The sequence below is a fragment of the Pseudophryne corroboree genome, chromosome 1 (genome assembly GCF_028390025.1).
Source record: "Pseudophryne corroboree isolate aPseCor3 chromosome 1, aPseCor3.hap2, whole genome shotgun sequence".
Classification (NCBI taxonomy): domain Eukaryota; kingdom Metazoa; phylum Chordata; class Amphibia; order Anura; family Myobatrachidae; genus Pseudophryne; species Pseudophryne corroboree.
In genome coordinates this window covers 1,161,189,468-1,161,214,776 of record NC_086444.1, presented here as the reverse complement: position 1 = coordinate 1,161,214,776, position 25,309 = coordinate 1,161,189,468, and the positions used below count along the sequence as shown (strand labels likewise).

General features: G+C 45.3%; 1 protein-coding gene across 8 annotated transcripts in view; it reads right to left on the bottom strand.

The window, feature by feature from the left end:
• CTBP1 (C-terminal binding protein 1) overlaps nt 1-25,309 on the bottom strand; it is a 957,378-nt gene that overhangs the window by 224,817 nt on the left and 707,252 nt on the right. For 3 of the 8 annotated variants that reach the window (XM_063924919.1, XM_063924916.1, XM_063924921.1), the window contains exons 2-3: nt 2,091-2,275; nt 242-337 (exon numbers count right to left, since the gene is read on the bottom strand). The exons of 3 other annotated variants lie outside the window; for them this stretch is intronic. In XM_063924919.1, the coding sequence (XP_063780989.1) occupies nt 242-337; nt 2,091-2,131 (137 nt within the window). In that variant the 5' untranslated portion in view covers nt 2,132-2,275. The remainder of the gene's footprint in view (nt 1-241; nt 338-2,090; nt 2,276-25,309) is intronic. 2 more of the 8 variants (XM_063924923.1, XM_063924927.1) reach the window with 1 other exon arrangement.

The following is a 25,309-nucleotide window of genomic DNA, read 5'->3' as shown; positions in this document are numbered from 1 at the left end:
CTTTTCTGTTCTTTCATCCACTTTGCTTCCAAACCACTTCAGCAGCCCCAGGCCCATTAATCCTCCACTAACTTCTAATCTAGACCTACTGCAACCTGGCTTCCTTCCTTCCTTTACATTCCACCTTGACTGCCCTCACTACCAACAGCCAATTGAAAAGATGACTTGTCCATGCTCCTTGAATTATTTTCACCTTTGCATACAGCTCTGCAATCATTTTTCTTGAACACTTTTCACTCACTTGCTCTGCGCTCTCCTGTGTCTATTGCAGATAATAATGATCATGAAGAAAATGCAGCATTCCCAGGTTTTTATAGTGGCAGATGACCTCTTTCCCCTAGTGGAGAATGTTGAGGAGAACAGATACTCAATCATCAGTCTGAAAAACCTTCTGTGGCCCATGATGTCCAAGAACTCCTCACAAAAAAATTAGCATTTTCCCAATTGCACCTGTTTACACAACTATTCATACTATGGAGTTGAACAATTCAAACTTGGTGTGCTCCAAATATCCAATTACACCACTTGTCCATTTACACCTTTTAGTTTAATGAAAGTAAAATAAAAAAAAAACAACAACGTTAAAAAAAAAAAGTACAATGTATCCAGCCAAAAAAGTGAGAATAGCAGCTTTTCATTTTTAGCTTCAAATCTGTTTGGGTCATAATTAAGACTATCTGTAGGATGTTCTAAAAGCACTAAACACCAATGGATTAAAAGTCTGCTGGCACACAAGGAGTTAAAATCTGTATGGAAGTGTATTTTTTGTTTGTTTATTTTTGTTTTTTTTTTGGGGGGGGGGGTTTTAAGCAATTAGGCCAGCAATCTGGGCCTAATGCTTCCATGGCTTAGTTTTCATAGAGAACTAGGTCATTCCTAATTATCCCCAGGCTAGGGCAGCCTCACACTGAGGAAAGGGTTAGCAAGAGGTAATGGTACAAAGACTTACAATAGATGTTTTGGGATTTTGTTTTGTTCTAATAAAAAAGGAAAATGTATCACTTGTTTATTCCTTTTTAAAACAAATAGGTGCTCCAATGACCCCTCCTCTAGGACAGTATCACACCTATTCTTTATATAGATTTGCAGTCAATGGCACGCATCGTTTTCTGCATTCACAGAGGTGCAGTGAGTGACGTAAAAATAAACAAATAGAATAAAATTAAAATAAATAAATGCAAAACAAAAAATGTTGAAAGACTGGGCCTTAAATTATCTACTAAACTAAGCAAACACTGTATAAAACAGACTACAATATAGGGGGTATCCAATTTGCTGCGATAACGCGGTTGCGAGATAAAACCAGGGCTTTTTATCCTATTTGTGATAACTCAGTATTCAATTAGCTGCCAAAAGTTATTGGCAAAAAGTCTCCATAGGGTTTTTTCGCAGATTTATCTTCATCTCTGAGCAGGTGATAAGAAGTACAAAATCCCTATTTTAAAAGGTAAAAATATGGAGATTTGGTTCAGAACCCTTGGGACACCCCCATGAACGACTAATTAGGCACTAAGATGTTTTTAATAATTTTCAATTGACATGTCATTTTTGGGGTTAAAAAATGCGAAGTGATGGAAATTGTGGTACAAGGTATGGGACAGGTATACTGGGGTGCTTTATCAGTAGGACAAGTGTTTTTTGACTTGCTGAAAAAAAAATTTCTATCATTTAAAAAAAATGCATATAAACAGCTATTTGACATAATTTAATTACACCAAATAGTTTTACTACGGCCACTAATAGACTTCAATAATGTTTTCCTATATTAGTTTGGCATTTTTGGGGTACAGGCATATTTTCCCATTTTCTCCTATACTTATCTCCGGTTTTGCCGGCTGGAATTATTGCGCAAATCCTGTTTTCAGCATTTTAGAATAGAATAGGTGCAAAAAATGTCAATAAGTGTTTTTTTTCAGGATAGGTGTGACAACTTAAGCCGCGATCGCGGATCGCATTATCACGGCTAATTGCATACCCTCCAAACTGTACAACAAGTCTGTTTTGTCTATATATAGTTTGCTAAACGGACTTTCCATCTCCAGATGCTGAACTTAATGTTTTCCCACCTTTAGTTCTATAACCCTACTGACCTTCTGTTTTGTAGGATGTTTGAGTGTTCAGCAGTAACCATATGCTAGACATAGTTTTATCTTGTCCCTCTGTATACATGCTGCCACGCCTCTGCCTGTGCTGTCCCAATTTTCAGGAGCTGCCACCAACTTAATGACATACCAAAGCTCAATGAGGTTAAAGCCACTCCTGCCACGTGTCTGTACTGTAAAGAAAAATAAAAACCATGTAAATAGGACTGACAGGAGGGCTTTCCAGAGGGCCTAAAAATTAATATTGGGCAGACAAAGCTATAATTCAGCAGGTTCGTCGTACCCTGCGAGTGAACGTAATGACCCCTTTATAGAAGCTAGGTACGCTCCTGCAACATGCCCAACACCTGCCGGGATCCAGAAGGAGGTATGCTGACCGGTGGTCTCCTTACCGCCGGTCACGTATGCCCAAACCCATACACTTACCGCTGTTTGTGAAACTGCACGTCTCAGCATACTCTCTGGCAGGACATGCTTGTACTTGTAGCCCCACAACAACTGTAGAGCTAATGGTCAAATCTTTAATGCCTGTGTATTCATGAACCATAAAAGAAGCAAAACTCATCCGACTTCACCGTGTGATAAGCAGAAGGCTGATACTCTGCAAATACAACGAGACGTGACAATAGAGCCAGTGCTGTGCTCTGTCCTATGCCAGATCCCTAGCAAGTTCGTCCAATTCATCAGGACTTCCTTTAGCTTTCCACAGTCAGAAGAGCCAATGGATTTGGCATCTTGTAGGACATTTAAAAACTTGGAGGCCACCACTTGCTCATCTTCTCCCTTCCCGGATAAAGCTGGAATAGTGCACATGCGCGCGCGCACACACACACACACAAGTGCCCATATATTGTACATTGGTGACAGTGTGAACTAAGTGGCGCGTGGGGCGATCCAAGAAACCCTCTCACGTGCCAGCACTGAACTGCCTTTCTCGTGCCGCAGACAAGGAACTCGTGGCCCCGGCGGGAAGGATCCGGGCACTCACGGACGAGGAGTTAAAAGAGAGAGCTGTGCCGGCGGTTGGGGGTGGATGGAGCGCGGACAGAGTGGCGCAGGAGGAAAACTTACCGAGCTCCAAAGAGCGACAGCTTAACCTCCGTCCCGTCGAGAGTGAAGGCGCCCGAAGCGGAAAAGCTCGGGAACTAGCAGGAGGTGGAGACAGGGCGGTATCCGCTGACGCAGAGGGAAGGACCATCCCTGTCATCCAGAGTGTGGCTAAGTCGAGAGTGACAGGGGGGCAGCTCTGAGGAGCAGCGGAGAGTGGAGCTGGTGACAGAGGCCCCGCAGCAGCACCGCAGCATCAGCCTTTATCCCCGAGGCCGGAGGTCGTATAAACTGCACAGACAGGAGCTGGATAACGTCAGGAGAGGTACTGTAATAATCCTGCCCCTTACCACCCCACACTGACCGGACTCTGTGTAATGCAGCCCAGTTAACAAGACTAGAGGATATACAGCCTGAGGGAGTGAGACAAGAAAGTGAGCAAGTCACTCTAGTTATCCAGGAGTCTCAGCCCCAATAGTTCAGCTTACACCTGCCAACTTGTAGGGAGAGAACCTTAACACTGCACGAACTTGTCAGTCAGGGGTGAGATACAACGCTCAGCATCCTAGCTCACCAACACCAGTGTTAGAGCTCCCATAGCCCTATAAAACCGCGCACCAGTGTACGTGATCGCCCAGCTCCCGGCTGGCCAGCAATTTAGAGAGGAAACCAGCGTAGAGACAGTGCAAGCCAAAGTGAGTCCTGCATAACATTCCCCTAAGGAACTGTGTCTATATCCTCTTCAGAATAGTCTCCCGGAAGGCAGTCAGTAGTCATGGACTGATTTTTACTCAACTTAATAGCCCTGTCAGTGAGAATAGAATCACCACAGGACTCGCAGGATATAGAGGGGATAATTCCTCTGAGATTATACAGCCACAGCTCATGGTCATTAACCATACCGGATATCTGCAGAGTAAGGTACCCAACGTGCACCACCGTTAAAGTCACCAGCTGAACTGGGGTTGAGGGAGAATTTAGGGAAACAGCATTATGGGGCCAATATCTAAGATCGAGTAAAAGTTAGGAATCGTTTAATGGGTCGCTCTACCGGGCCATAGGAAATTGTTTATTGTATACAAGTATCGCTTGCTATTGAAGTGAAGAGTGTATTAACCCATAATTTATGCAAAGATACTAATCATAAGTTACTTCTAGATGTGCAGTCTACAGTTATAGATGTAATAGTAAAGTTATAATTTAGAGGTTCAAGTCTACATGGGCGAATAGAACGCTGTATGATAAGAACGAGGTCGACAACCATCTGTTCCAGTACAATAAAATATCTTTAATGATTATCGGTGTCAAACTTCTTGGACTTTGCTGGTGTCTCTGGTAAATACGGAGGAGGGGCCAGTTCGGAGAAACATTCTTGTTCCCGCTGTTCGGGCCTCGACTATTAACCCGTCTTTGGAATCGTAGAGGGACCTGTGGAGAAAAGGTAAAGTCCTGTTATACCTACCTGGTCATTACGATAACTGGCGTCACGAACAGGATTCCATTGACTGGAGTAGGGAGAGTCCGAAAGGAAAATGTCTAATGAACAAGAACTGTTAGCAGATACGTCTAACCGCGACGCAAGTGAAGCCCCAAAGATGGCACAGCTAAATCCAATTACCTTGCCCTACTATTTCGGAGCACCATGGCTTCCCACGTATTCAGGGGACGTGCTTGACTTGGGTGGGAACAATCTTGCAGAATTCAAACATAGGATGAGATCTATGTTCCGTCTTTACCCGCTTACTGACCAACAGCAGGTCGAGATCGTGTTGGGACAACTTAAGGAGTCAGCCCTCCGGGAAGTCAGATCGTGGCCAAAGGAAGAAAGACAGAAGGTCGACCAGATTTTCCAAAGATTAACCACCACCTTCGAGGTAAAAACCATTTCCGACTTAAAAATGCGATTTTATGGCCGCAAACAGTCACCAACCGAAACTTTACGCGACTATGCTCTAAGCTTACAAGAGGCATTGAAAGCAATTCAGGTAGTCGACGATAAAGAAATTCGAAATGTCGATGAAACTCTGGTAACGCAGCTTATTGAGGGAGCTAGTGCAGAGGGAACACGGGCGCAGCTGCGACTGTTAAGACTGCAGCAACCGGCCCAATCTTTTCTAGATTTTAAGGAGGCGGCCATCAAAGTAGTCGGGCCTAATCTGGTGCCAGAGGTCAGCTTCCCCGAAATGCCTGGCTATCAGGAGGGGCATCACGTGACAACTATACAAAAGCTCCATAAGAATTCGGATCCAGCCATCCAGAACCTCCAAACCCCTGCGACGGATCCCATACAGACACTCCGAGGTCAAATGGAAGAGTTGGTTGTGGGGATGACGGAAGTGTGCAAAGAGGTACGGAACTTAGCTAAACACCAGGTCCCCGGTCCCCAGGGGTCACGATGGTCAAGAGAAAGAAGAACTTCTAGTGATTGGAGGACGCCATCACAACGCGGGAGAAGACCCACAGATCGATTTGATAGCCAGGGACGACCCACGCGCCACTTAGTCTCTTAGTCACTTAGTCTTAGTCTCATCCTATGTTTGAATTCTGCAAGATTGTTCCCACCCAAGTCAAGCACGTCCCCTGAATACGTGGGAAGCCATGGTGCTCCGAAATAGTAGGGCAAGGTAATTGGATTTAGCTGTGCCATCTTTGGGGCTTCACTTGCGTCGCGGTTAGACGTATCTGCTAACAGTTATTGTTCATTAGACATTTTCCTTTCGGACTCTTCCTACTCCAGTCAATGGAATCCTGTTCGTGACGCCAGTTATCGTAATGACCAGGTAGGTATAACAGGACTTTACCTTTTCTCCACAGGTCCCTCTACGATTCCAAAGACGGGTTAATAGTCGAGGCCCGAACAGCGGGAACAAGAATGTTTCTCCGAACTGGCCCCTCCTCCGTATTTACCAGAGACACCAGCAAAGTCCAAGAAGTTTGACACCGATAATCATTAAAGATATTTTATTGTACTGGAACAGATGGTTGTCGACCTCGTTCTTATCATACAGCGTTCTATTCGCCCATATAGACTTGAACCTCTAAATTATAACTTTACTATTACATCTATAACTGTAGACTGCACATCTAGAAGTAACTTATGGTTAGTATCTTTGCATAAATTATGGGTTAATACACTTCACTTCAATAGCAAGCGATACTTGTATACAATAAACAATTTCCTATGGCCTGGTAGAGCAACCCATCAAACGATTCCTAACTTTTACTCGATCTTAGATATTGGCCCCATAATGCGGTTTCCCTAAATTCTCCCTCAACCCCAGTTCAGCTGGTGACTTTAACGGTGGTGCACGTTGGGTACCTTACTCTGCAGATATCCGGTATGGTTAAGGACCATGAGCTGTGGCTGTATAATCTCAGAGGAATTATCCCCTCTATATCCTGCGAGTCCTGTGGTGATTCTATTCTCACTGACAGGGCTATTAAGTTGAGTAAAAATCAGTCCATGACTACTGACTGCCTTCCGGGAGACTATTCTGAAGAGGATATAGACACTGTTCCTTAGGGGAATGTTATGCAGGACTCACTTTGGCTTGCACTGTCTCTACGCTGGTTTCCTCTCTAAGTTGCTGGCCAGCCGGGAGCTGGGCGATCACATACACTGGTGCGCGGTTTTATAGGTCTATGGGAGCTCTAACACTGGTGTTGGTGAGATCGGAGTGCTGAGCGTTGTATCTCACCCCTGACTGACAAGTTCGTGCAGTGTTAAGGTTCTCTCCCTACAAGTTGGCAGGTGTAAGCTGAACTATTGGGGCTGAGACTCCTGGATAACTAGAGTGACTTGATCACTTTCTTGTCTCACTCCCTCAGGCTGTATATCCTCTAGTCTTGTTAACTGGGCTGCATTACACAGAGTCCGGTCAGTGTGGGGTGGTAAGGGGCAGGATTATTACAGTACCTCTCCTGACGTTATCCAGCTCCTGTCAGTGCAGTTTATACGACCTCCGGTCTCGGGGATAAAGGCTGATGCTGCGGTGCTGCTGCGGGGCCTCTGTCACCAGCTCCACTCTCCGCTGCTCCTCAGAGCTGCCCCCCTGTCACTCTCGACTTAGCCACACTCTGGATGACAGGGACGGTCCTTCCCTCTGCGTCAGCGGATACCGCCCTGTCTCCACCTCCTGCTAGTTCCCGAGCTTTTCCGCTTCAGGCGCCTTCACTCTCGACGGGACGGAGGTTAAGCTGTCGCTCCCCGGAGCTCGGTAAGTTTTCCTCCTGCGCCACTCTGTCCGCGCTCCATCCACCCCCAACCGCCGGCACAGCTCTCTCTTTTAACTCCTTGTCCGTGAGTGCCCGGATCCTCTCCGCCGGGGCCATGAGTCCCTTGTCTGCGGCACGAGAAAGGCAGTTCAGTGCTGGCACGTGAGAGGGTTTCTTGGATCGCCCCACGCGCCACTTAGTTCACACTGTCACCAATGTACAATATATGGGCACTTGGGGCAATCCTTAATGCACACCGTCACCAATGTATAATATATGGGCACTTGAGTTAACCTTTAATTTAATACTGGGGCATCACACACACACACCTTTCCAGATAGAGCATTTATTAAGAGACCTAGGATTTTGCATTGAGACGCGATGCTCGGCTTGAACAATTTATTTAATTCATTATATACCTATTGATTGTCATTATGAAAAGGTGCAGCATCATTGCGAATACGTTCTTCGCGCAAGGCAAAAAGGAACTGCGCTATATAGAGCCATATTTACTCATCCCGGTCAATAATCCAATTTATTTTGTTATACATTACTGCTCAAACTGGGTCATTATATAAATTGTTTAAGAAAAAAAAAAAAAAGTATATATTTTACCTGATGTAGGCTAAAAAGAATTTAAGGTTTTAAGATTTTAAAACGGTCTTTTCTGAACTGAAATCCAGCATTAAAATGAATGATAACAAAAAGAAACAAAAACAATTATAAATACAATTATAGTAGAACGAGGAGCCCCTCCAACTGCAAATGTCACAACTCTGCAAGAAAAGAACAAGCAGCTCAGGGATCGTGTTCGGTTGTCTCTCCGATGACATCAATATGGGACTCAGCCAGCAAGACAGTCGAGGGAAGTAGCTATGGATATATACATACAACTATAGGGATTGATGCTGATTTGGTAGCAAAATGTGCTGAAACTGCTAAAAAAAAATAGTGTATTTCTGCTCATACAGTATACAGAGCCATACACGTCCTGAGATGCCTCAGACCTGGCAGCGTATGCACCTGGTATATGACAAGTCATCATCAGTGAACTTGCATTCGGCCCCTTATCAGGCGCACAGTCACATAATCACTGATCTGCATGAGCCGTGTGTGTGACCACACCCTTATTCAACTTTGATACATGTGACAGTCATTACCCTTCCCTGTTCTGCCCCTCTGGCCACTCTGAGCGGCCACGTGGGAAATTGCGCACCATATGGTACTCAATCCGGCATAGGGTCCACTCTGTTCACCTAATCACACGACGGAGGATGTCTGCGATATGGAACTAGTAAAGTGGGTGGGAGGTGACTGTAAGAATTACATTTGCTATGAAATCGCCTTATCATGGCCCTGTGGCCAATTACATTGCAGGGGGTGGTGCCACAATGATACAATTCCTGGTACCACACCTCCCACCTGAACTTCCCCTTATACAAATCTCCTGTAGGTCATCTTAACAAAATCGTCAATTATGACAAATACTATTGAGCTATGAAAGCCATGTTCTCGGCCTTACAAGGTCTACAAATAAATGGGCAAATTGTTGCTCTCAGTAGTTGTATGTAGAACTGAGGGAAGTCCTACAGTCGCAAACTAATATTCCCCTGCCGCTAACACTATACACCAGTAGACCACACACCTTCATATCCCAGACATCTTGCCAACATATCTACAGAGACTGCCTGAGTAGGGCCTTCAGAATAACCTCCTCAGTGCTTATGTTCCAACTGTTGGATTCCATTTTATACAAAAAATGCCTGAACCTCCAGCTATTCCACTTTCCATAATCTGGTACATTCAGTGTACAGTCCCCCTAGTCAGGGGTGAGAGACAGGGAGATAGATGATTAGGCAGCGTCCGGCGTGCGAGAGCCACGGAAGGTTTCCTCTTCGCACAATACTGAAGGCTCCTAGCCCACAGCACAGAATAAGTGGGATTTTGTTCCTCGTTCAGTAGAACCAGAACATTTCATAAAATGGATTTGCAACCGATAAGTCGTTCCAAATATCACTCAGTCCCACAATAGGCGACTTTTCACTAGATGTAGGAAATTCAGATGACAGATTTATGTCTTTAGATCGTTTAAGATTTCCAAAAGATCAGAAGATTATATAAGTATCAAGTACTCCCATTAATCAGTGTACTGACACAGTGTTGGACTGGGGCATGTAGGGCCCACCGGGGGAATGCAGTGGTAGGGGCCCATGTTTAGGGGTGTGACCAGTCTGCTGAGGGGGTGTGGCCTGCCACCTCATTGGTTGACTAACCATTAGAGTGTGTAACATCTGGGGCCCTTCATAAATATATACAGTAAATTCAGCTGCTGCATGCCTGATAATGTACCAGATTAATAAAATCAATGCACTGTAGAAAATACACAATAGTCCAGTATAAGGTAACATATGTATAATTCAAGTGCACAGTCTAGAAACTGATCTTTAGAGCAAGAGGAGGGGCTCCAGGCAGTGGGGCCCACCGGTGGTTTCCCCTGTACCCCTGTGGGCCAGTCCTAGCCTGTACTGACATATACAATAGTGGTATTTGGAGGAGCTGCTCCATAGCGAACCAATTTTGGTCTAGTGTGTTTGAATACATTTCTTATGAGGGTGTGAATGCATGGACTGCGGTGTCTTCTGCATATAGATACCTTCTTTTTTTTTTTTCCAGTACCAAGCGATATATAAGGGCTCATTTACCAAAGAGTGATTAAAACTCACTGTGAATGATAACTTGTTGCATATGATAAATGGTGCTCCAGCCAATCCGCTCCCAATTATTATATTTCAAACACATGACAGTTAGGAGCTGATTGGCTGAAGCACGATTTATCATACAAAACGAGTTATCGTTCACAGCGAGTTTTATCACACATTGATAAATTGGCCCCTTAATGAGAAAACCCACTTGCAAAATGACCACTACTTCTGATTTATTTCAGTTTGAGTGAAGTGTGGGCACATGTACCTGTAACACTAAGATCACGTGATCATTCAGAGCCAATGTACTGAAAGCTGGCAGCTTGATGAGGTCACAGGATGTTTCTCTGGTGCATACTGTGCATGCTCCTGCCAGTACATGGGCTGGTCACCCTTTCCTTAATTCTGACAAGTACTCATGTCATAGCTGTCCAGCAAATGGCTACATTTCTAACGACTGCATATGAAGGTGAATACAGAAGAAATCTATAGCTCTGTAATACACAGTCCATGTAAGTTTAGTTGTGTTTTCTGATGCCTACCTAAAGTGTATTTGTGTGTTTGTGATGCATTAATTAAATAATTGTTGGCCTTGTGAAGTCTAACCAGGAATGCCATATACGAAGAGTTTAAACCCAACCCAACTTGTTCTAAGTGCACCTGGGGATATGGTAACTGAACCTATTAGAATTAGAGACAATGCCAGATGTACTAAGCCTTGGAGAGTGATAAAGTGGAGGGAGATTAAGTACCAACCAGTCAGCTCTAGTCATTTTTCAAACACTACCTGTAACGGGTGTGGTATGAAAGGTAGATAGTAACTAGGTCGACAGGGTATCTAGGTCGTCAGGGTCTTTAGGTCGACAAGTCAAAAGGTCGACATGAGTTTTTTTGTTTTTTTGGTGTCCTTTTCTTCGTAGAGTGACCAGAACCCAAATTAGTGCACCATGGGGGTAATTCCAAGTTGATCGCAGCAGGATTTTTGATAGCAATTGGGCAAAACCATGTGCACTGCAGGGGAGGCAGATATAACATGTGCAGAGAGAGTTAGATTTGGGTGGGTTATTTTATTTCTATGCAGGGTAAATACTGGCTGCTTTATTTTTACACTGCAAATTAGATTGCAGATTGAACACACCCCACCCAAATCTAACTCTCTCTGCACATATTATATCTGCCTCCTCTGCAGTGCACATGGTTTTGCCCAATTGCTATCAAAAATCCTGCTGCGATCAACTTGGAATTACCCCCCATGTCCCCTCGCATGGCTCGCTTTGCTCACCATGCTTCGGGCAAGGTGCCTCGCTCCGTTCCAATCATAGTCCACGTGGATCGTTAAGTATGAAAAGGTTCAAAAAAAGAAGAAAAAAAAGAATGTGGAAAACTCATGTCGACCTTTTGACCTGTCGACATAGAACATGTCGACATAGAGACCCTGTCGACCTAGTTACTGTTGACCAATAGTGGTCGACCTAGATAGTGACAACCTAGTTACTGTAGACCTAGAGACTGAATTCCACCTGTAACATGGAAGTTAGGAACTGATTAGCTTGTACGTTATCACTCTCCAAGGCTTTGTACATCTCTCTTTAAGAGAGATGGGGAGTGATTTATCAAACCATGGAGGGATATAAAGCAGAGAGAGATAAAGAGCTAACTAATCAACTTCTGATGATCATCTTATAGGTTGTATTTTAAAAATGACAGGCACTAATTGGTTGATGCTTTAACTCTCTCCAAACTCAATAAGTTCTGAACAGCCCTAAATTCAAATGGCTAAACGGAAATGGTCCTAAGAAAAACAGAAATTGGTCTTTACGGATAGGCATAACACCAATAGGCAAATAACCTTCCGCATTCCATACCTCCTGCCAACATTTGAAAAAAATTGAGAAAAGCAACCAATTAATAGTTTCCGCTTAACAGCGCATAATACAGACAATCTAAATGTTTTGGTGAAAACGGTGCAATCAACACAAGCAAATTCTAGCTCATTTTCCAGCAGTCCAATGTGAAATTGGTGGCTAGGGGTCATTGCAACATCATAATAGGAGCCAAATAGTGAAACTAAAACATACTGCCATATTCTACTGCTTCTCTAAAATAAATGTATATATAAAATTATTTTTAGTAAGCTAAATTCGAACATTTTTCCAAAAATAAAAATAACAATGTAAGCCAAATAGCCTACATCCTCTGTTGGCAACATTCCTGTGCAAAAGTAGCCCATTACAGCTTAGTGAGCCATTTGCCTAATGACTCGTTTATGAAATACTGGGGGAAATCCAAATGATTTTTAATAAAGTGATCTAACGTGCCAGCAGAGGTATATGCATAAAAACTAGCAGCATTTAGGAGACAGATTAACATTGGTTGAGTGCACAACGAAGAAAACTTTTATAGTTTATTAGCCGTATCACACCTGAACAGATAAGAGCATGCAGTATATCCCGCATCCTGAGGAATCGATTGCCCACTATTGTGTATGGTCATCACAGGTAGCACACGTAGGGGGTCATTCCGAGTTGTTCGCTCGTTGACAATTTTCGCTATGCTGCGATTTGTTGCCAATTGCGCATGCGCAAGGCACGCAGGGCGCATGCGCTTAGTTATTTAACTAAAAACTTAGCAGTTTTGCTGTGGATCCTGCGGCGCTTTTCAGTCGCACTGCTGATCAGTGAATGATTGACAGGAAAGGGGCGTTTCTGGGTGGTAACTGGACGTTTTCCGGGAGTGTGTTAAAAAACGCAGGCGTGTCAGGGAAAAACGCAGGAGTGGCTGGAGAAACGGGGGAGTGGCTGGCCGAACGCAGGGCGTGTTTGTGACGTCAAACCAGGAACTAAACGGACTGAGCTGATCGCAATCTAGGAGTAGGTCTGGAGCTACTCAGAAAATGCAAAGAATTATTTAGTAGCAATTCTGCTCATCTTTCGTTTGCAATTCTGCTAAACTAAGATACACTCCCAGAGGGCGGCGGCCTAGCGCGTGCAATGCTGCTAAAAGCAGCTAGCGAGCGAACAACTCGGAATGAGGGCCATAGTTAAATATTCTTCTGGAATGTCCAGGAGTATCCTAAATTAGGGAATCAGACACCAACCACACACCAGAGAGGGCAGACCACCCCCCAAGGCAGGAAAGAGATTTGCTGTGTTAGCACAAAAGGTTCTACCAAATGACACCCACTCTTCATTGTCCTCTTCCGCATCTCCTGTAGGGCAGAGAGTCACTGTAAGTCTCAACAAGATGGGTGTCCCTCATTTCTGGAAACCTGGTGGAGACCTCACCAAAAATAAGGAGAAGCAGAAGAGGGCAAGAACTGTGCGTGAGAAATTTAGCTGCGGAGAACCACTTGGTATCCAGTGACGGTTAGCAAAACCCACACCCCCTGGATAACATCACGGCATAACTACCAACCTTATAGTGAAGACACAGTGCCAATGGGCTAAAATTATGCAAAACCAGCTGGAGAATAAAGCAGAAATATTAGTGTCATACTCTGCACCGTCAAAGCAATTTTAATAACGCATTTAAAATTAGAGAACGGACATGAACAGAAAACACAGGAAATAAGACAATGAGCTGAAAACAAGAAAAGTTAAAAGTCTCTGCTAAGCATAGAATAAAAAAAATCAAATCCTACTAAAATAACCTGAGGTCAATTCACAACCAAAAGAGTGCTTTTAGCAAGAAGATGACAAGACGCTTGTCAAGAGCATAACGCAATCTCTTTCCTAGTAATACATTGACAATCTCATTGAATATTCATAGGTCCCTGACGAGGCTGAGTGACACAACTGTGGTCTGAACAGACAACTGTATCTTGGTTATGAGGATGCCATGCCGACTTAGCCGTCTTCACGTCACTCAACCAGGCCAGCGGTTTCCAGGCAGCAAGGCTACCTAACAGAATGCACACAATGCAAGGACAGCCTCCAGCACAGAAATATGGCTCATCTCTAGCACTCAGTCATGCGGAACTCTGCGCGCCACAAAGCAGGAGGCACCTTCAGGTCATGATACGTGAATTTCCAACCACATATGGGAGGGCTACCCTTACAATAAGGCTGGCAAAACTGTCCAGAGCGTTACTCCAGCTGTTTGCAGCAAGGGCAGACCAGTGGTTTGGTGGGTAGGATTAATTTTTAGGGTTGGTTAGTAGAAACAATGAGATAGCAAGCTATGCTATTTGTCAGCAGATGGGTTTTAAACAAGACCAGAGAGGATGGTAAATAGGAGTGGAACATAAAACTGATCGCCCTGACATTACACTCTGTGTATGGGACATTTTTTTTATGGCCTGACAGTTTTGCTTACAGTAACCCAACATTTCCACCATTATTCAGGAAAAGGGTGTCACAACTGAGGGCCTGAGCTGACGGGAGGCAGCCTCAGTTGTAGGGGCTGAGATGTACCGGAACCTGGGAGGTTGTATCAGACCCCTGGACATGTAAGTAACGTGAATAATAACTGCCCGAAGGCGTGACCACGACAACTTAGATAAAAGTCAATGATGTTTATTATGACAACTCCGCATCACAGCAGCAATAAAAGAAAACGTAAAAGTCAGCAAAGAATAAATACAGTTCCTGAGTACTACAGCATGGCAGGAGCCACAGGGCACTGGTAGTGTGAGATAGTTCTTATGATCTTCTAGATGGAAAGTCCTTACCAGGCCCGGCTGTAGTAATGGAGATAACCCAGGATTGTACCAGCTGGTGTTCCAGGAAGAGCTGGGTTGCTGAAGGTAAAACAGCTGCTGTGGATACTGGCTGGAACCAGACTGTTGTTAGCACGGAGTGGATACTGGCTGGAACCAGTTAAATAATAAATGAACTTTGGGAGCGGAGAAATAATAATTCCGGTGGAGAGTGGTAAAGTGTAGAAAGGACACCGGCCCTTTAAGGGAAGCTGTATTCTGCTGGAAGCTGAGGCTGGAAGCAGGTAGTGTTGTAGCTGGAAACAGATGAATCCACAATGGATTGGAGAGTCAGGCTACACCGCAGGTGGAATGCTGGTGCGGGTCTCTATGGTGGAAGTCTTGAGACAGGAGCTGGAACCTGGAAGACAATCATAGAAGAGAGACAAACAGGAACTAGGTTTGACAACCAAAGCACTGACGTCTTCCTTGCTCAGGCACAGCTTACTTATACCTGCAGCAAGGAAGGGGTTGGCTAGGCAATTATGCAAATCAACAATACAAACAGCAGATTGGTGGAAATGATCAGATGACAGAATCCAAGATGGCTGCGCCCATGCAGACACTTGGAGGGAAGTTTGGTTTGTAATCCATGTGGTCTGGGAAACAGTAATGGCGGCGCCGGCCACCGGAGACAGGAGACGCCAGGCTGATAGATGCACATTTAACCACGCGGGCACAGCGGAGGCCGCGGCTGATGAAAACACCACTCTGACACTCTGCATGTGGAAACTCAGGAACAGCGGAATCTGGTCCTGGAACGCTGAGCCCGCCTTAGGAGGCATCTGAAGGGTAAGTAATGGCGTCCAGATACCCGGATCGTGACAAAGGGTTACACACATAGGCCACACTGGCAACTCTTGGGATAACAAAAACCAGCCTTCACCACTTCACTTTTAAGTAACTTTTTTCCCCTGAACAAATGTCTTTGATAACCGCGGGGCTTCCATCATCATTATTTATTATTCTTTTCTTTTGGCAAGCCATAGAAATACAGGTTTCTCATTTTACGTAACTGGAGGGGGGGGGATTCAATTGTTTTATTACAACTGCAGGTCCCGTTGCGCTCGTCAATTGTATGTGCTGCTGGCACCCGTACATTTCTGCTGGCACCCTCCTGAAATAGCAAGCAGAAATTCACACAAAGGCGGTCTTTTGGGCGCCCAAACGCAGTACACCCAATAGTTTGCACGGACTTAGCCGCTTTATGCATCTAAACCCAGTGCATTTGGGAGTGCCATGTGCGATAAGTAATGGGCAGGCACAGATTAACACAGGGATGACAAATATGTGCATTTAATTAGGATACAACCGAAATAAAGGATAAAGTGATTATTCCCACCAGCAGCCGGTGACTGCAGAGATGATACAGCCAATGACACAAGTAACTTTGCACCTGGGTAAAACCATGCTGCACTGCAGGGGGGGAATGTGTCACATGTGCAGAGAGATTAGATTTGGAAGAGGCGTGGCCAAACTGTAAGCTATATTGTAGTGTGGAGCATTTCTGGGCTAGGCTGCATGCAAATTATGTCAATATTTAGAAATGTATTTGCAGCCCCTGCATTGCTACATGGTTTGCTCCATATACAAAGTTGTGTTTTTTTTTCTTTGCTGCTGCCCCAAGGGGGCAATGGCCCTCATTCCGAGTTGTTTGCTCGCTAGCTGCTTTTAGCAGCATTGCACACGCTAGGCCGCCGCCCTCTGGGAGTGTATCTTAGTTTAGCAGAATATCGAACGAAAGATTAGCAAAACTGCTACTAAATAATTCCCTGCAGTTTCTGAGTAGCTCCAGACCTACTCCTAGATTGCGATCACCTCAGTCCGTTTAGTTCCTGGTTTGACGTCACAAAGACGCCCTGCGTTCGGCCAGCGACTCCCCAGTTTCTCCAGCCACTCCTGCGTTTTTACCTGGCACGCCTGCGTTTTTTAGAACACTCCCTGAAAACGCAGAGTTGCCGCCCAGAAACACCCACTTCCTGTCAATCACACTACGATCACTCGAGCGTTGAAAAAACGTCGCTCGAGCTTGTGTAAATGTCCAAAGTTTTGTGTTAAATTACTGAACGCATGCACGCTGCGTACCATGCGCATGCGCATTTTCCACCTAATCACTCCGTTGTGAAAAACGTCAACGAGCGAACAACTCGGAATGACCCCCAATATGCAAATAATAAGCGTCACTGCATGAGCCGTAACTTCCCCTGTAACAACTGCAAGGTCCGTCCTCTGTGGCTACACCGTACACACCGGCTATCTGGAGCATGACAGACTGTTGCGGTGTAGCGCTCCGATGCCTGCACCTGCCCCGGTACTAAAGATGCTATGGGAAACCTTATTTAGGTCACTTTAGGCTGACATGTAATGACAGACAGGAACACTGCGTACAGGACAGTGGGGTAGATGTATTAAGCCTGGAGAAGAGATAAAGCAGTGATAAGTGCAAGGTGATAACACACCAGCCAATCAGCTCCGAGCTGTCATTTTTCAAATCCGTAATGACTGGCTGGTGCGTTATCACCTTGCACTTATCACTTCTTTATCCTTTCTTCAGGTTGATACATATGGACCACTCTAAAAGTATTTTTTTTCGCTGTAATTCTTTACACACCCAAAAAACAAAACCTTAAAACTGATATGATTAAATATATTCCAATCAAATTGTTTACTTACCTTCTGACTTATTGTTTATTAAAGATAATCCCATAAATGATTTACATACCTTTAGTGTCATTACTAGGTAGCACAGTGGTCGGCATTGCTTCAGTACAACCCTGTGGCGATGGGTCTCGATTATGCACAACTCTTAAGGGCCCCATACACTACAACGATATGTCCGAGGCTGAAGTCGGAGGCGATGTACCTTGAGCTCTCCCGGGAGTGGTTCCATACGATTTGGTACATTTTGCATGCGATATATCGTATGCGATTCCAGCCATGCCTGCGGGAACCGACATATCACGAGTGCAGCACGAACGATCTAGGGGAGCAGATCCGACCCTCACGGGAACGCACATCGGATCAGATAGGATCAGAAACACATCCAAAATGCCCGATTTCCCCCGATATATCGGCTCGAATGCCCTAAATTGGCTGAAATCGGGCATTATCGTTCTAGTGCAGGCCTGGCCAACCTGTGGCTCTCCAGATGTTGTGAAACTATACATCCCAACATGCTCTGCCTCAGTTTTAGCATTCCCTAATAGCAAGACTGTGGCAAGGCATGATGGGACTTGTAGTTTTACAACAGCTGGAAAGACAAAGGTTGCCAAGCCTGTTCTAGTGTATGGGGCCCTTTACAGCTGAATAATGAAAGGATGTTACAATGTCACAGATGCTTTAGTTACAATTTACTGCTCGGTACAGCGAACTGGCCCATGCAAATCTATTAATGATATTGGGGGTAATTCAAACCTGATCGCTCGCTAGCGTTTTTTGCAGCGCTGTGATCAGGTCAGAACTGCGCATGCACCGCAATGCGCAGGCGTGTCACACGGGTACAAAGCAGTTCGCTGCTCAGCGATGGGTTTGTGCGAAGAATACATTCGCACGGGCGATCGCAAGGAGACTGACAGGAAGAAGGTGTTTGTACGTGTCAACTGACCGTTTTCAGGAAGTGGCTGGAAAAACGCAGGCGTGTCCAAGCATTTGCAGGGAGGGTGTCCGACGTCAATTCCGGTCCCGGACAGGCTGAAGTGATCGCAGCGGCTGAGTAAGTCCTGGGCTGCGCAGAGACCGCACAAGATCTGTTTGTACAGCTCTGCTACACATGCGTTCGCACACTTGCAAAGCGAAAATACACTCCCCTATGGGCAGCGACTATCTGTTCGCAGCAGTGCAAACAAAAACCTAGCGAGCGACAGGTCTGAATTAGGCCCATTGTGCAGCCCTGAAAATCACAGCCAGGCAATTAACAAAAATAATTAAATTAAAAGAGAGAGAAAAAAAAGAGAAGTGTTACTTATTGCAGTAACACATGGAACATCAAAGCAGGTAGGAAGAAAGGGGATTATGTTCCGTAGAGCTTTTCCCTGCACTTGCTTCAATAATGCCATTGTATCAAGTCAGCAACACCGACATGACCAGAACAGAGTGTTATATAAATAGGCCATAAATTATACAGTACAACAAAGAATACTAAACAGCAACAGAGCTTTGTTTGTAACACAGCACAGTAATACTGTACAAGCCACTGTATAGAGCAGAGATTTTCAACCTTTTACAATTCGCGGCACACTGAACAAGATTTAAATATTGCCAAGGCACACTCAAATATAATAATGATGATTGGTGCAGTTGCGTGTCCTAGCTTCTCCATGGGTAAGCCTGAGCCACATCTGAGAAAGCCAGAAGAGCCCAACACTGCCTGGGCCCAAAATTAGAACTGGCTCTGCAACCACTAAACCCACCAGTATTGATCGATCCAGGGCCTCAGTAGCGGCAAAACAGTGACGGGCCTGGCTCTGCTTCTATGGCGGCACACCTGGAGACTGCTCAGGGCACACTAGTGTGCCACGGCACAGTGGTTGAAAAACACTGGTATAGAGGAACATACAGATTCCGATATCATACATAAGAAGTTATACTGTGCAGAGGGCCATACGGAAGAATCAATGTAGCAAAGTATAAACTTATAACAGTAAAGGGACCTAGCAAATGCAAGGTCACCACGGTCTGCGCCCTGTTCTGCCCCAGCCCCGTATAGACCCTTCCAGGACCCATCCAGCCACCACCCCTGTCATCCAGTGGCGTAACTACTGCCCCCGCAGCCCTCGCGGTGGCTTGGGGGCGCAGGGCTGCGGGGGCGCCGCCACTTATTTAGCGCAGATTGACATGCGGACGAGTATCCGCATGTCAATCTGCTGTCTCCTCTCCCTCCGCTGCTGTGATGGAGGGACACGGAGGGCACAGCGCGCACCTCTCCTGTGTCCCTCCTGGGTCTCCGGCGGGTCTAATAAATGAAGTGCCGTTCGTGAGCTCTGATTGGCTCACGAACCGGCACTTCCTTTAACACACCCGCCGGAGACCCAGGAGGGACACAGGAGAGGCGCGCGCTGTGCCCTCCGTGTCCCTCCATTACAAAACAGCAGGGGAGCGGGGAGGAGAAATTGAACTGGCACTGGGGGAGCATATTTGGGGGAGGGGGAGCATATGTGGCACTGAGGGGGCATATGTGGCACTGGGGGGTATATGTGTACCTGGCACATGCGGGGGGGCTATATTTGGCACTGGGGGCATGTGAGTACCTGGCACTGTGGGGGAATATCTGGTACTGGGGGCATATGTGGCACCGGGGGGGGGGGGGGGGGGGGGTGTATGTGTGTACCTGGCACATGGGGGGGGCTATATTTTGGCACTGGGGGCATGTGAGTACCTGACACTGTGGGGGCATATCTGGCACTGGGAGCACAGCCCTAGCAACAAGCACTACCCCCTAGCAACGAGCATGACACCCAGTGCATGAAACCCCTGGCAACGAGCATGAAACCCCTGGCACCGTGCATGGAACCAAGAGCATGAAACCCCTGGCAACGAGCAGGTAATTTAAAAGTAATTAGAAGCCTTACTGTAGGACTTAATGTGTAATGGGCATTACGGTGTGTGGCATAATGTATCACGGACATTGCGGTGTGTGTGTCATAATGTGTCACAGGCATTACGGTGTGTGGCATACTATATCACGGGCATTGTGGTATGTGGTATAATGTCTCAGGGGCATTGCAGTGTGGCATAATGTATAACGGGCATTGCGGTGTGTGGCATAGGGTATAACGGGCATTGCGGTATGTGTCACAGGCATTACGGTGTGTGGTATACTATATCACGGGCATTGTGGTATGTGGTATAATGTCTCAGGGTCATTGCAGTGTGTGTCATAATGTGTCACAGGCATTATGGTGTGTGGCATACTATATCACGGGCATTGTGGTATGTGGTATAATGTCTCAGGGGCATTGCAGTGTGGCATAATGTATAACGGGCATTGCGGTGTGTGGCATAGGGTATAACGGGCATTGCGGTATGTGTCACAGGCATTACAGTGTGTGGTATACTATATCACGGGCATTGTGGTATGTGGTATAATGTCTCAGGGGCATTGTAGTGTGGCATAATGTATAACGGGCATTGCGGTGTGTGGCATAGGGTATAACGGGCATTGCGGTATGTGTCACAGGCATTACAGTGTGTGGTATACTATATCACGGGCATTGTGGTATGTGGTATAATGTCTCAGGGTCATTGCAGTGTGTGTCATAATGTGTCACAGGCATTGTATGTGCTATAATGTATCAGGGGCATTGCAGTGTGTGGCATAATGTATCACGGACATTGCGGTGTGTTGTATACTATATCACGGGCATTGTGGTATGTGGTATAATGTATCACGGACATTGCGGTGTGTGTCATAATGTGTCACAGACATTGTATGTGCTATAATGTATCAGGGGCATTGCAATGTGTAGCATAATGTATAACGGGCATTGCGATTCCTGTCATAATGTGTCACAGGCATTACGGTGTGTGGCATAATGTGTCGGGGGGGTTGTGTCTATGTTGCCTTCGTGTAAAGGACCTGGACGTGACAAAACGAGAGAGCAGGAGAGAACTTCCGCCCTTACAGCTCCTAAATGTTTTCTTCGTTCTCCGATCGTTTCGGGTATTTTTTTTTTCTATGCAGCATTGGACCCTCGCGGGCTCGCTACTCTCGCCACGCATCGGGCTCGCCACACTTTTCTATTCCAAATAGATTGTGACATGGACCCAGGGGGTTATGGGAAATGTCCTCTGCACGAAGGGAATCTAGACGCTACCAGGGCATTATGGTGTGTGCATATTGTGTCATGTGCATTATTGTGTGTGGCATAATGTCTAAGGGCCATTGCAGTATGTGGCATAATGTATACTGGGCATTACTATAAGGAGGAAAAATGACAAATAATGTAAGGGGCATGAATCAGGATTATTTTTCTTTCCTGTGGTGGCTAACGTCTGGGCGTGCAGGTTGCAAAACTGGGGTATAAGGTAGTCTTTTCCTGCAATACCACGCCCCTTTATGCAAAGTCACGCCCATTTCAACTAAGCCATGCCCCTTTTTACGGCGCACGCCTTTAGTGCGCGCATATTTGTCCCTTTACTAGTGCCGATTATGGGGGATGGGGGATGCCGAAGAATTTTTTTGGCTTGGGGGAGAAAAATGTCTAGTTACGCCACTGCTGTCATTCTCAAAGACCCACCCCACCCCACCCCACTGCTCGTCCTCCACTCTGCCCACTGTTTCACTTTTCTCCTCCCCCGATGCATAATTACTTTACAGCAGGACCAGCTGATCATCTCCGCATGGGTCTTCAACCTGTGGCACTACATATCCCACAGCATGCCCTGCCGCAGTTTTGCTATTAAAGCATGCTAAAAACTGAGGCAGGGCATGCTGGGATGTGTAGTTCCAGAGCAGCTGGAGGGCCGCATGTTGAAGACCCATGTGCTAGGGTCTGCCCTGCCCTGCCAGACTAGCATACGGAGCCGTTGAGGGGTTGTTGTCCACTTCAGCTCCCAGTGCACTTGCATGTACGAGATGGGATGCATCATGGGAGTTTATATATAGATTTTTAATAGATATAATAAACAATTCTGTTACAACATATTCAAATGTACTTTTATCACACATTATACACAGAATGGATATTTCCCCCTACACACCCAATGTGACTTTTCTGAAATGAAAGTGGACAATTTGCTGTGTAACTCCAGTTCTCCCTTTCATATGCATAATTTGCTCCCCCCTCTTAAATGTCAGGCTGATGGACGCAAATTACCTCCAGGACGACTCAAAGTATCATCGGTCTGAGAGGAGAAAGGACTTAATGACATTGAGTAAGTGTGACATGACTGAGCAGAAATTGTACCCATTTATTTACAGGATGGCAGCAGAAAAATAGAAGATTGGTCCTTCAAGTGACTTTAACATTCTCAGTTATGACCTGTGCATAATAAATCATTAAGCAGGGATTAAATTATGTGGAATGTGTCCGTGTAGAATGTATTGGGACAGCTATGAGACATTCAAATGGAAGCAGGAGAAAATATTAAACTGCAGTCACGAGTAATAACCATAACACGCCATGACTTAAATTATGCATCTGTCTACAGCACTGACAGTGCGCGGTTCTGCACACGGCATAGTAGAGGTGAGAGAAACTGAAGAATTTCCATTCTGGTAATCTACTAGCCACATGCAGATTGCTCCACGGAAAATATATGTACACACACACACACACACACACACACACACACACACACACACACACACACACACACACACACACACACACACACACACACAGACAGTTTATTAGGGACACTTGCTCACTGATGTAAGTATTTACTAAGCCAAACGTGATGGCATAAAAGCATGCTGACATGGTAAAGAGGTTCAGTTGTTGTTCAGACCAAACACTTAAATGGGTAAGTAATGTGATCAATGTCACTTTAACCATGGAATGAGTATCTCTTAAAACTGCTGGTTCACTAGAATTTTTATGCACAACGGTCTCAAAAGTTCACAGAAAATGGCGTGTAGAACATCCAGTGAGTGGCAGTTGCGTGGGTAAAAAAGTCATGTTACTACTACGTGGGCAGTACCAGACCAAAATGACTATGCACAGGTATCTATTATTATTTTTCAAAAATTAGTTTTCCAAATCGTAACCAACCAATATAAAGAAAAGGGATTTATTATTCTTCTAATACGAGAGCTAAATTATTAAGACAGGTTGGAGGTGCACCTGAAAGCAAATACAATATTCAGTTTGCAGGGTTTGGTAAGATCACTAGAGGATCTCCACCAAGAAGGCTTCCTGGGTGGCGCACTCTTTTGATGATCATCAAAAGAGTGCGCCACCCAGGAAGCCTTCTTGGTTGAGATCCTCTAGTGATCTTACCAAACCCTGCAAAAAAAATAAAAAATTCTTGTTACCGAGAGGGATCAAAAGAGAATGGCAAGACTGGTTTCTGTCCATAGGTGACAGTAACACAAAAAGCAAAGTACGACACCAGAAGTTTACAGAAGGGTATCTGCAGCAACTGTGTGATATTAAGTCACCATGGGCCAGTAGGTTTCCAGCTTCTTGTTGAATCAAAGAGTTTTAACACAGTTTTCACTGGCCATTGTCCAACGGCACCAACCCTTGGGTTGTACCGAGTATTTATAAAAGAGAAAATAAAATGATCACAAGTAATAAAACCTTTTTACATGAAATAGAACCACGGCACATATTAGAAACATGGCTTCCTGTAGCTCTTTTAATATGAAGTCATTGCCATGTGTCAGATGCTATGTACCAAAGGTTTGAATTTCTAAAGTAATTTGTGTTCTATTATTTTTCATGATGAATAGACCGATGGATGAACTGTTCAATACATTGTAAAATGCCCGGTGGGAAATATGGCCGCAAGGGCATTGATGCGAGTGCCCAGCTCTGTCCAGGTGTATGCTCCTCCCACTACGAAAGCTACTCATCAAGTCAGAGCAGAGGTCACGAGTGAAGCGACCTGGGAAAGAGGAGCCAATTGGACGCTTCATCATGTGACCGCAGGAGAAACAGGGAGTGCAGATTAAAGTACACATCAGCAGCACTTAATCTATGCCCATCCTCCATAGGAGAGACTCGAATGCTAAACGATAAGTCATGTGCATGGTAGTAGTTGGGAACTAGTGAGCATTAATAAATAATAAATGGTGGATAGTCCCTGGTATGCCTAAGGAAGAGCTAGGTGGAATGAGGCCATATGGGGCATTTTTTAGCTAAATGTAGGGTTTGAGTGTCATTGTTGGGAACAGACGTCATTTTGTGAGATTTGTTTTGTAGTTTAGGAAAATGGAAAAAAAATAAGATTTTACTCACCGGTAAATCTATTTCTCGTAGTCCGTAGTGGATGCTGGGAACTCCGAAAGGACCATGGGGAATAGCGGCTCCGCAGGAGTCTGGGCACAACTAAAAGAAAGCTTTTAGACTACCTGGTGTGCACTGGCTCCTCCCACTATGACCCTCCTCCAAGCCTCAGTTAGGATACTTTGCCGGAAGAGCTGACACAATAAGGAAGGATTTTGAATCCCGGGTAAGACTCATACCAGCCACACCAATCACACCGTATAACACGTGATACCATATCCAGTTAACTGTATGAAACATAACTGAGCCTCTCAACAGATGGCTCATAACAATAACCCGTTAGTGAACAATAACTATGTACAATTATTGCAGACAATCCGCACTTGGGACGGGCGCCCAGCATCCACTACGGACTACGAGAAATAGATTTACCGGTGAGTAAAATCTTATTTTCTCTAACGTCCTAGTGGATGCTGGGAACTCCGTAAGGACCATGGGGATTATACCAAAGCTCCCAAACGGGCGGGAGAGTGCGGATGACTCTGCAGCACCGAATGAGAGAACTCAAGGTCCTCCTCAGCCAGGGTATCAAATTTGTAGAATTTTGCAAACGTGTTTGCCCCTGACCAAGTAGCAGCTCGGCAAAGTTGTAAAGCC